This window comes from Sarcophilus harrisii, chromosome 3 (assembly GCF_902635505.1).
Source record: "Sarcophilus harrisii chromosome 3, mSarHar1.11, whole genome shotgun sequence".
Lineage (NCBI taxonomy): Eukaryota > Metazoa > Chordata > Mammalia > Dasyuromorphia > Dasyuridae > Sarcophilus > Sarcophilus harrisii.
In genome coordinates, this window is record NC_045428.1 from 408910190 (window position 1) to 408923242 (window position 13053).

General features: G+C 32.5%; 1 protein-coding gene across 7 annotated transcripts in view; it reads right to left on the minus strand.

The window, feature by feature from the left end:
- Window positions 1-13053, minus strand: part of SCN2A (sodium voltage-gated channel alpha subunit 2) — a 150935-nt gene that overhangs the window by 47177 nt on the left and 90705 nt on the right. For all 7 annotated transcript variants that reach the window (XM_031960548.1, XM_031960552.1, XM_031960550.1 and 4 more), the window contains 3 exons: window positions 12627-12800; window positions 7226-7582; window positions 4973-5452 (listed from right to left, as the gene is read on the minus strand). In XM_031960548.1, coding sequence (XP_031816408.1) covers window positions 4973-5452; window positions 7226-7582; window positions 12627-12800 — 1011 coding nt within the window. The remainder of the gene's footprint in view (window positions 1-4972; window positions 5453-7225; window positions 7583-12626; window positions 12801-13053) is intronic.

Genomic DNA, 13053 nt, shown 5'->3' on the forward strand with positions numbered 1-13053 from the left:
AGCTGCATTCTTGATTGCTCCAGCTTGACTCTACCCCTGTGAGAAGTAAGAATGGTAAGCAGTGAAGTTCATGATATGATATGGCTAAATTTTATACTGGAACAAAAAGGCATTCAAATATGACTTCAACACACTTTTCCCAACACATCTCTTTTACTGAACTCTAAAAAATAGAGTATATATTCAATCACTACAAGTCAAAAGGCATGAAAACAAATTATTTTAAATACAAAAGAATAGAGATGAAGAATATAAATGAACAAATAAATTGCTATTATTTGACCTATGGCTGAAATACTCTGGAATCTTATTCTAAAGCTATTTTTGGTAGGGGACATGAGACCTCCTGATATCCAAGCAGAAGATAATTTTCCTTTAAGAAAATGTTTATGGTTCCTCAATAATTATACTCTCTTGCATAGGTTCTATGATAAGCCTCCCTTATATTAAACTCCACATTATCTCCTTTAATGTCTCTATGTATATGTGTTCCTTGTATTTATGTGCTTTACAGATATTTCATTTTTTTGTTTTGTTTTGTTTTTATAAGTTAAAGGTTTGTGGCAACTCTGTTCAAGCATTTCCAACAGCATGTACTCATATCTTGTTTCTGTGTTACAATCTGGCAACTCTTGCAATACTTCACCTCTTTTCAATATTATTATATCTGTTATGGTGATCTGTGATCAGCGATCTTTGATGTTACTTTCCAATTGTTTTGGTACATCACAAACTGTGACCACTTAAAATAACCAATTTCATTGATAAATTTTGCCTCTTGACTGCTGCACTGACTAGCAATTCCCCTGTCTCTCTCCCTCTCCAAGGGAATCCCTATTTCCTGAGGTACAATATTGAAATTAGGCTATTTAATAATCCTACAATGGCCTGGCTCTAGGTGTCTGACTAAAAGGAAGGGTCAATCCATTTAGCAAACTTCATTGGGTCTTATTTTGAGAAAATTACCACAGCTATCCCAACCTTCAGCAATCCTGAGCATCCAGTCATAAACATCCAGGAAAGACCCTCTACTAGCAAAAAGATTACAATTGGCTGCAGGTTCATATAATGGTTAGCATTTTTTAATTAAAGTATGTATATTGCTTTTTTAGACATAATACTATTAAATACTTAATAGACCATAGTATGGTGTAAACATAATTTTTATATGCACTGGGAAACTGAGTAATTTTTGTGATTCCTTTTATTGTGGCATTTGCTTTATTGTGGTGATCTGGAACCAAACCTGCAATATCTCCAAGGAAATGCTGTAGTAAGATTCTAGTGTTGTATGCAAAAACATCTTATGCAGGATTAAAATAGATCTGAAACACGTTCCAATTTTAATTCAAAAGTATTCCTTGAAGTATAACTTTTAGTGAAAGTATCCTAAAATGTATTCTTCAATAGTATCTAAAAGCTGGAAGCAGGGACCATGATTTAAAAACATATCCTGGCAAAAGTTATTTGTTAGTTTTATATATATATATATATATATATATATAATTTTTTAAACACCATGGTAAAAACTACTGAAAATATTCTTGATCTGAAAGCATTAAGATACTGCTTCCTTTTAAGATAATCTCCCATTTTGCTTTTTCTTACTTTATTTTTAAACTTTTTTTTTTTTTTTTTTAGCTCTTTGGAAAGAACAACCTACACCTCCTACCCCAATATACCCAATAGAATGTTTATATCCTGTCACATTAGAGGCAGCCAGGTTCAGAAAATAAATTTTCTAAACATCTATTTCAGTTTTTCACTTTTTGCTATTGCATGGAAGGCAAAAATAAATGAATAAACAAATTTAAATTTACACCTACCTTTAAAAGGTTTAATTTTTAAAAAAAGTTATAAGTGAAAAGTTTCTTCAAAATTTGCATTTTAACCATATTTCCTACACAGAGCAGGTCCTTAATAATTTATACTGAATTGAATTAACAAATCTAGCAACACAGTAAGAAAAGGGAAAGAGAATCCGTAAGCAAGGTGGCTGGTTTACACTCTTCCAATGGGGAACCTATAGGTTAAACTCCCACAATGAATTTCAACTTAATAGTAGCTTCCAGGTTATTTTACATAACATATGTGATTCTTAAAAAAAAAAATGTTCAATCAAAATCAAACATTTAAGTAAACAAAGAATCAGGAGAAACAGAGCTAAGTGTAGTTTTCCTAATTTCAAGCTATATCAAATTAGTGGGGTTGACTTCCATTAGATTGGCACCTACTTGAGGGCAGGGATTGTCTTTCTTTTTAACTGTATACCCAGCTCTTAGAACAGTGTCTAGCACATAGTAGGTGCTTAATAAATGCTTATTGGATTTTATTGCATTGGGCTAGCTGAGCAAAAAGTAATATGATATTTTGGATCAAAGAAGTCCAATAAACACTAAAGCTGTTAATTAAAATTACTTTATCTTTCAAAGGAACTACACTTGAAAAGTTTCATTAGGTGACAGGAACTTTTAAAATGTTTAATTGTGTGAGAACATTCAGTTTAGTTTGAATATCTTGAAACATGAATATGCATGAAACAAAAATCACCTTTACTTACTAAAAGAGAATATATCTGCTATGGGGTGGACATATATATTTCCATTTTAGTAATCATATCTTGCTGGCTTATTTTTCATACAATTGAATTTTCACTTTGGAAGATTGATTTTAGTCTCTGCAACTAAACATAAGTTTTAAATGTCAGAAATTGGTCCCATTTTTTTTTTCTTTAAGCATGGTCCAATATAATAACCAAATGAAAAGTCTGGGATTCCTAATTTTTGTGTGTGTCATGGACCCATTTGGAAGTTTACTGAAGTTTAAAGACTTTGTCTTTAGAATAATGTTTTTAAATGAATAAACTATAATATATAGGATTACAAAAGAAATAAATATAATAAAATACAGTTATCAAAATGTTTTTTAAAAGTTCAGAAACCTGAGAATAAAAACATTTATTGTAGATGACTATTATATTTAAGAATAACATTCTTCATATCAGCAGCTGTTTTTCTAGGCTACAATATTGGTACATTTTCATAACTTATCTCAGCAATGTTGGCAATGCTAACTATACTGTTTATATTTTATAGAAGCACTTAAATTAAAAAGTTTTTTCTTTCCTTTCTCCTTTTTTTCTTTATCCCTTCCTTCTTTCCTTCTCTCCCTCTCTCCCTTCCTTCTTTTCCTCCCTTCCTCCCTTCCTTCTTATCCTCCCTTCCTCCCTTCTTTCTTATCCTCCCTTCCTTCTTTCTTATCCTCCCTTCCTTCTTTCTTTCTTTCTTTCTTTCTTTCTTTCTTTCTTTCTTTCTTTCTTTCTTTCTTTCTTTCTTTCTTTCTTTCTTTTTCTTCCTTCTCTCTCTAACTCTCTCTCTCCCTCTCTGTTTCTCTCTCTTTGTCTCTTTCTCTATCCTTCCTTTTTTTGTTTGTTTAAAAATTTCACACTACTACTGGCATTTAATGGTGATATTATAACCCTGATCACTTCATAAACCATGTTGTCATCAAAAACAAAAGCTCATATTTTAACTATCAATTTTGTTTACAAATGAACTGTCTGGTCAATGCTTTAAAATACTGTCATTGCAATGTACAGAGCTGAAATTCATTTCTTATTAGTACAGTTTTCATTTTATCATCACTTAACAGACTAATAGGGACAATATGTGGAGTGTGTGTGTGTGTGTGTGTGTGTGTAAGCTAGATTTCTTATATTAAAAAGAAATTCAGATTTGTTTTTCCTCTTATTGTCCATGTGGTTCTCAAGAAATCCTAAGTGGCAATTAGGCTCTATGAATTAAAATTTTATTGAAGCAAGTACAATAAAACATTTTCTATTTTACCTGCATTAAATAGTGTAGTGATGACTCAGGGTGCATCAAAGAATATAGGAGACCATTATTACTAATCAAAGGTATCGCTAATTTTTTTCTGCAGAAAAGCAAGAAAGGAAATGAAAAACCAAAAGTAAACTTGAACCAATCAGGTTTGTTAGTTACTTTTTTGTGAGCCTTTCTGTGTTTTTGAACTTGATAGTGAAGCGATTTTTAATATTTTATCTTTAAATCTTTAAAGTGTCCCCCTCTTCTTCACCATCTTTTCCCTTTTCAAGTAGGAATTGGCTTGATCTAAAAATTAACACTTATGTGTCTTCAGAGAACTCTGACTTAAAAGATTCCTTTTATAAAACAGATACTTTTATACAATGCAAAGAATCAAACTCTTCATTTCTAGGCTTTTGCAAGGCGGAATTGTCACTTTGTCAAACTTCTTTAAAACAGGAAATTCACAATTAGGACTATAAGTTTTATGGGGAAAGATTTCCCTTTCCCCAATTACCCTTTTTGATAAAATATAAGACAAAATGTGAATGTTAAGGTCAAAATCCAAACCTGACTTTAGTTAGCCAAGGCTGACAATATTGTCATAAGATTGGCCGGCCATCTAACATTCAGTGAATCCACATTGAAACCAAATGTAATCACTTTATATCAAAGATTTTTGAAGAGTTGAGGATGTAATATCCCTAGAGATTCAATTACTTTTTCATCAAAGATTTTTCCATTACATTTAAAGACACTTAAGATATATAAACTAAAGGTACTGTTATGGGAAGGATTTCTATTTTAGTATTATTCCAACCATAGGTATTTAGTATATCAGTAGAAACCTTTTACAAGAGCATTATATTAACCACAAGATAAAACACATAAGAAGGAAAATTCAACATTATTTCACTATTTTAAGTATCATAAAACATCCAAAATTATGATTATTTGATAGAAATAACAAAATTACCAGGATCTTTGATACTGAACTTACATATCAATCATTAGTCTTGCCATAGTTGATAGAGATTACTTCTTTTTTCAGTAAAAAGAAAACAAAAAACAAACAGATTTAGCATTGTCCAACAACATAAAAAAGTTCAAAAAAATACCAACACATTTCTTATTTCTAAAAGCCCTACCTCTTTGCTTTCCTCTAGATCTGATTCACTGCTGAATTCTTCTGTATTCAAATTCTCAAAGTCAGATTCTCCAACAGCAATTGGTACTGTTACAGTGAGGCTGGGGTTATTTATGAATGACATGTAGTCACTTTCATCAATAACATATTTTTCAACACTGCTGCCTATTCCACTGGTTGTTCCATTCCCATCTTTAAGATAATTCAGATCCTTGCCTATTTCTACTGTGGTATGGTTAGAAATACAGCTGTCTTTCTTATTGTTTAGATCCTCAAGTGGTTTGATTTCATCCAAAGCTTTCTGTTTTCTAACAAAGGCTTTCTGGATAAATTCACGTAATTTTCTTTTCACATAATCTATTCCCTTCTGCATCCTTCCCACAGCAATCTGGAGATTATTCATTTCATTATCATCATCTGTGGCAGCAAGGTTGTCTGAACTAAAGGAGCTCAGTAGCAAAGCTAGAAACAGGTTCAATACCTAAAATGCAATAAGAAAACAGGTATCAGAAAGTCTAATTGTTTCCAGTATGATTAAATATATTTCTAACACAATGATTGTATCAACAGCTATTTTCTGTGACCCATGTTAGAATATCTTGCTAAAATGATTGTAAATACTTCATCTATCAAAGCAGAGAAGTCTGATAAAATATAAAACAAAATTTAAGTATCAAAGTCAAGAACTTTAGCAAAGACTGACAATTTTAAGTCAGGAAATTGGCCATCTCAGTATAATTTTCAATGAATTCACATTGAAACCATATACATTCACATTTTATCGATGACTTCGAAAGAGTCAAAGTTATTAGGCAATATCCCTAGAGATATTACATGAGAAGTTGTTTTTTATTTGAGTATTAATTTCTAAAGAATTTTATTATATTCAATTTCTATGTAAGATATAAATAAAACATTTTTGGGGTATATAATTTTTATTATTATAAAAATCAGACTTTTCTATGTTTTATATAAAGCATTGTTATAAAATACACAAAAATATGAAAAGAAGGATAAAATTAAAATGATTGCTTAGTATTATCTTTAGTGTCTAATTTTAATTTTGTATGTTTATCAAGATAAAATCCATGGGCTAACTGCCCTAGGAAACTATATTTCTCTTTTCAACTTGACATATAAATATAAAGATGTGTTAATTGAAGAGGTGAGTTTGATTTTTAGTAAACTTGTATTTTCTATTATGTGATCAGTATTTTCTCCTTCTAGTTCATCTTACATATATCATTAGCAGTCAGTTCCCTAAAATACTGTTTTTTTTAAAGTTATTTCACTAATCAAAAAGCTTCAGTAGTTTCTCATTCCTTAATTGGATCTGTATTTTTATCAATTTTATATTCCCTCCAACTCATTCATATTTTCCCATACTACATGATTCTTATTCATGTCCATCATCATTGACTTCTGGAACCATGGTTGGTCACTGTGTTGATCAAACTCTTAGGTTTTTCTAGGTTTGTTTTTAGTGTTCTTATTACTGTCTAAATCGTTCTTATTCTGTTCACTTTTCTCTGAATCAGTTCATCCAAGTATTTCCAGGTTTCAAAGAAATTGAGAGACTCTATCTTCATATATGTATTCCACTCTCCCACCACCCCACTCCCAATACATTTATTTTTCTATTGACAAAAGATACTTTGATGGAAAACAAATTTTTAATAACCAAATGCCTTGCATGCTTTTAAAAGTGTGCCTTCTCAAGAAGGGAGGAGGAGAAGGGATGAGGGAGAGAATTTGAACTCAATTTCTTTTTTTTAATTGCCAAAATTGTTTTTACCTTACTTAGGGAAAAAAATATTTAATAAAAAGGTGTGAAGATGAATTTCCCCCACTTTATTATAGCTTTTGAACTCTGAGACAGCAGGAAACCTAGATTTGAAACATTTCAAACTCATGCTTGTGAGCATATTTGAGCACTTAGCACAGAATCTAGAAGAGAAAACTAAAAATGATATTTATACAAAACAAAAAGTGATCATTACAAATGGAGGAGGGCATTCAGAAACTATTGGTTCAAAGCTATTTCTGGTTTTTCTGTGGACTTCAATTATCCAAGCTATTCCTGTCCTCTTTTTATGAATAATTGAATACTAGCTGTGGTATTTTCCACTGTAATGTAAAACCAACCATATAAAATATTAATTTCGTTTCCTAAAAGGGTAGTTGAGTCATGCATCTTTCTTAATGGTGTACATCATTTGAGGTTTTAAAACAATGAAGAAATACATCTACATACCACTAGATTTCCAATCACCATGACCATCATGAAGACAGTAAGACACATGGTTTGGCCTGCCACCTCCATACAGTCCCACATGGTCTCTATCCATTCTCCACACAGTACCCGGAACACAATCAGGAAGGAATGGAAGAAGTCATGCATGTGCCAGCGTGGCAATTCACAGTCATTGGAGATCTTGCAGACACATTCTTTGTAGCTCTTGCCAAAGAGCTGCATGCCGACCACAGCAAAAATGAAGACAATGATGGCCAGTACCAAGGTCAGGTTTCCCAGAGCCCCGACTGAGTTACCAATGATCTTTATCAACATATTCAACGTGGGCCAAGATTTTGCCAACTTGAAAACTCGAAGCTAAGGGGAAAAAAGCATTAACAAAAAAATAAAAGCTGTTACTGTGACTAATGAAGTTCTGTTTCTCACTCATATCTAGATTTTTTTGGGAAATGGATTATTGGTATGCTTTCCCATTAGTGGCTACTGAATATATTACCTCTGTTCCTTATCTGTTTCCTGCTATTTTGGTCCACATACTGAAAAGAAACAAGGTGCTATACAAAGCTTAGTACAGCTATAGTCAGGAGAGAGCTGGGTTTGAATTCTTCCCCTTACACTTAATGATTTTGAGATCACAGGAAAGTCAGCTATTCACTTTCAATCTCAGTTTTTTCTTCTGTAAAATGAGGATAGTATTACTTACCTTATAGTTTTATTGAAGGATTGAGAGAATATACATGAAACACTTTACAAATCTTTATATATATAATGTTTGTGTATATGCACATTATGTACATGAAAGTTTATTTCTGAAGTAATTATGGTTTTTGAAGTATGAAGTAATTATTACTATATCTACTATTTTAATAATTTCAATATATTTTCAATAATATTTCAATTTCAGCAGCACTCTACAATGAGCCTACTTCTTTGGTGACAGAACAGTGTTGCTATAAATTAACATCTCCATTCAACTATGTCATCTTCCTCTTAAATCCTTCCCTTCTTCTTTCTTCCTATTCCAACAGGCCATGTATCCTCTATCCTTTGGAACCTCTGCTATAATTCTTAAAAATAATCCTTTTCGTATACAACTTTTTCCTTTTATGCTCTTCAGTTATCTTGAATTCTCATAAACTTTGTACTATCAGGAGATACTGCCTCTCTTACTACCATCAAAAATATAGGTTGATCATCTTATGCTCCTGACACATTGGACCAAAGGGAAGAAGAGGAAAAATAATATTATTTGCTCCTTGTTGACATTTTCAAAGCTTAATTCTACCAATATCACACAGGAACCTTTTCTCCACTAAAGATCTCTATATCTGTTTATCATATCTGGCCCAAATCCTTAATGCAATAGATTTGCCTTCTTTCTCAAGGAATCGAGTATCTTCTTCCCACTACCTCTTCTGTCTTCATATTTTGGAACTTCAGTAAAAATGTTGATGTCTCCCTCCTTCAATAACCTGACAATTATTTTTGACTTCCATGACCTACATTTTCAGCTCCACCTCAATTATTCAAGAGTAGCCACAGCTTATATCTCATTGCCACCTAGAGCTGTGCCAACTGCACAATCATGAACTCTGATATTCACTTCTATGATCATAAGTATCCTTATTTTCCCTCACCCCTCTGCCTCATTTCTCCTAAATCTTTTCTCTGAATTCAATGCAATCTTCATTTTCTCCATCCCTTTCTGTTCTTCTGAAGCATCATCCTTGCTTTCTTTCTTTCACATTCTCAATCCACTTAATCTATGTGCATCTGCACTGTTCCTTGATCTTGGGTCCATCACTTGCTCTAATGACTCTTAAGCCTTTCTAATTCTCATCCATGGGTTACTTCCATCATCTACCTTTTCTGTTCCTACTTCAGTACTGCTTAATGTCACCAAATAAAGTTATATAACAGTGTTAAATGGATTTATGATAAATTTATATTTTTGTCAACTGCTACCACAGAAGAACGCTTCTATTTTTCTTGAGCCTTTATTTTCTTACAAGCACCAGCTGTTCCAAACATTAATTTTCTCTTCTTGAGTTACCAACAACCATCTCCCTGCCCCTCAAACAAAATACCTGCTACCTACTTTACCAAGAAATCGAGGACATTCATCTTACTCAGCACTTCAAAAGTTTTCTATATGTCCCCATTCTCTCCTCCTCTCTTAAGGTCCCTGAAAAAGAGATGACCCTTCTATTTGCCAAGACCAAGCATTATACTTGTAATGCTCTTCTTTAAAATTTAATGTTCTCTATGAGCAGGTTTCTTGGGGGGCTTCTGGAGGCAGCCTTAGTTTCAGTTCAGAGTAATCACCCCAAATGCAGCCAGAGATTAAAGTCCAAATCCTTTATTTTCTCTTTCAAGTGTTGTCTCCTTCCTTGGGCCCAGTTAACTTTCTTAGAGACCTATCTCTCTCTCTCTCCTTGGTTCCGAGAGCTCCTGCCGCTAGTCTTTTGCCTCTGCCAGCTTCAGCCTCTAGCTCCCTCTGAATGTCTCCAGCCAACACAAAGGTGGAATATGGAATGAATCTGTCTCCTCCTCCAAGAGTGGGCTTGTCCTTTTTGACTTCTGAATATCGCAGACTGAATCCTGATTGAGGCTCCTAGCTTATATATGCTCTCTTAAAGGTGTGAATATTGTAGAACTCTAATAAGTACTAAGTACATTAGTGAACTAGAGAACTGTAAAGTACCATGCTAAATTAGATAACTGACTTAGCATCTTGTAAGAATTCTAACATATACTAGTGCCTTTGATCTCATGTCCCCCTTCTCCTTTGGAAGATTGCTTTTCCCCTCTTTTCCTCACGCTCTTCCATCTTTAATCTCTCCCTGTTTACTGGATTCATTCCCTACAAATATGGCCTCCCTACTTAAAAGCAAAAACAAGAGAGAAATCCTTCACTTGACAGCCATTTCAGAAGATATTATTTTTTATCTTCCATTTCATAGTCAAATTGTGACAAAGTTGGTTAGACTCATGGCTCCCACTTCTTTCCTACTCAATCACTCCTCAATTCTGGGTAATCTTGTTTCTAACTTTTGGCTAAAATGGCTCTCTGCTAAGTTATTAATGATCTCTCAACTGAGATCAGATGGCCTCTTTCCTATAGGCTCTGTAGCATCATATATTTTTGACTTCCTTGTGAATATTCTTTCCTGACTTAAACCTTTCTGACAACATTTGTTGGTTCTTCTCCTCCTCCCTATCTGATTGCTCCTTCTCAGCCTCATTTACTGGCTCATCATCCACCTCTGGATTTTTATCCATCTCTTATCTCTTCTAATATGAATATCCTTCTAAGTTCTCTGCTAGGCTCTCCTGCATTTTCTTTCTATACATGCTTTCTTGGTGATTTTATCTCCTCCCATGGCTTCGTTTCTATGCAGATGATTCCCAAAACTCTATTTTTAACAATAATCTCACTCAGAATATCTAGTTCTATTTTTCCAATTGCATAATAAACATCCCAACTTTTCTGTTCAAGTAACCAAAGTTTACAACTCTTACAACTTTGGAGTTATCCTTGATTCTTCTCTCTGACTTCATAATCCAATCAGCTGTCAAACTTTGTTGATTGTACCTCTACAACATTTCTCATATCTAATTACTCTTCCCTGTTTCAGGATCCTATAATTTCATCTGTACTGATGGCCAAAACATAACTCCCAAATCCATATCTTTTCTAAACTTCTTTCTTTATGCCAAAAGTACTATCATCCTTCCATTCACGCAGATTCATAGCTAGAAATTATCTACAAGACCTTATCTAAATATATACTCTGTTTTCAAATCTTATTGTTTCTATCTCCACAACAGCTCTTGCACAAATCCCCTTATTTCCACTCAACCTAGCTCAGGCCATTATCATTTCTCATCTGGAACATTGCAATGTCTTCCTAATTTGTCTCCTTACTAAAAGTATCTCTCTCCAATCCATTTTCTATATAGATAGCAAGGTAACGTTCCTTAAATGCTGGTTTGGGCAAATCAGCTCCCCATTTCCTATCTCAGTAAACTCCAGTAGCGCCCTACTCTCACTAGGATACAATATAAAGTTATCTGTTTGACAATTAAATTCTTAAAGGCCCAACTGCATTATATATTTCCTGCATTGAAACCAGAAGAGGATTTGATGAATTTATGATCAATAAAGGAATTCTTACACAATCTGGAAATGACTAAAAAGTTCAGTCATGTATATTTTAAAGCTTGTTTACTGATTATTTCTCAGATCCAGAAATGTTTAAAAAATATTAAAATGTAAATGACAGAAGATAAAATACAAATAACTTTTAATCCATAAAAAAGTCTCATACACTTTGTTTTAACTTCCAGCTATATTTTCCAAAAGTTTCATTTTACTAAAGGATTAATATCTATATATCCCTACTTTGTCAGGATATTTTTTCAATAATTTAGTCAACTATTAGAAGTATATAAATTGCTGCCTACCAGTATGTTAGAGACTTTGTATTAGCTCTTTCAGGTCACTAAAGTATCATTTATAATTAAGTAACAGCAATAATTTTTTTCATAAATGTCAGAAGGATCAGTTTAATGTTGAATCATATGTATATCAAATATCTATCAAAGTTAAGTTAGTCCTAGAAAATAATTTACACACTAAAAACATTTGGCTGAATATATGTACCAAGTCATGGGCTCAGTATAGTGAATTTATACTCTTAAAATCAAATCAATCAATTATTTAGCCATAGGAGATAGGCAACAATCATTTCTAAATTGAGCTGGAATTCTTTTATTACATTTCAATTCCCTATCTTCTCTTCTGGCTTCAGGTTCTCTTTCCAGTTAATTTTCAAATAAGAGCCACCATCTCCTGGAGAAAAGAACAACAGAAACCTTCATTTTGACAAAAAAAAAGAAAAAGGTGGGGGGGATTTAAATTGATCTTGCCACTAGAATTTGAAACCAATTGTCTTGAAGATAAAATGTGCACAAAAACATTGTTTATCAAGAACCAAGAAAATTTAAAGAAAAAATTTACCAAAATCTATCCTCCATAAAACCCACAAAGATTTAATGAGAATTTTGGAGACATAATTAATTTAATAACTTCTTCCTTCCTCCATTATTAACAGGCCCATAAACTTAAGCCATTGTTTTAAATACAAAAGAAAAGTATCATTTTCTAAAATGAAAAAAAAATCTCACTGAAGTTCATCTGAGAATTTTAAACTATATACTTGCAGAAAATAAAGCTATAGGTAACAGATATTAGTGAAGTTCAATTTTCCATCTTATGATAGATATTTTAATATTCTATCATTGCTTAAAAGTAAAGATCCATTAATAATAAAATTATATAAACATTAAAAATATAACACAATCTTTTGTCACCATTAAATATAAGCAATTCATTTACCAGTCTGAATGATCTGAGTACAGAAAGTCCTTCTACATTTGCCAGGCCAAGCTCCATTAAACTAAGGCTGACAATTAAACCGTCAAAAATATTCCAGCCTTCTTGGAAATAATAATAGGGGTCCATGGCAATTATCTTGAGAAACATTTCTGCTGTGAAGATTCCAGTAAAAACCTAAGAGAAAAATGTAGATTACTACATTAATATCACTGAAAGCCTTTCAAGATTACAAATGTTCTGAAATTACAATAGACAGACACATAATATATGTATTTTTAAAAATAGCACAGTACCTACTTATGAATGTACATTGAATTATATGGATTCAAATATGAACCTGAAAAATCCAATTAGTATTTTGAAATACTCTTAAGTTTATCAAGTGAAAAGTGAGATAAACAGAGTAGTTTAGTAAGTAGAGTACTAG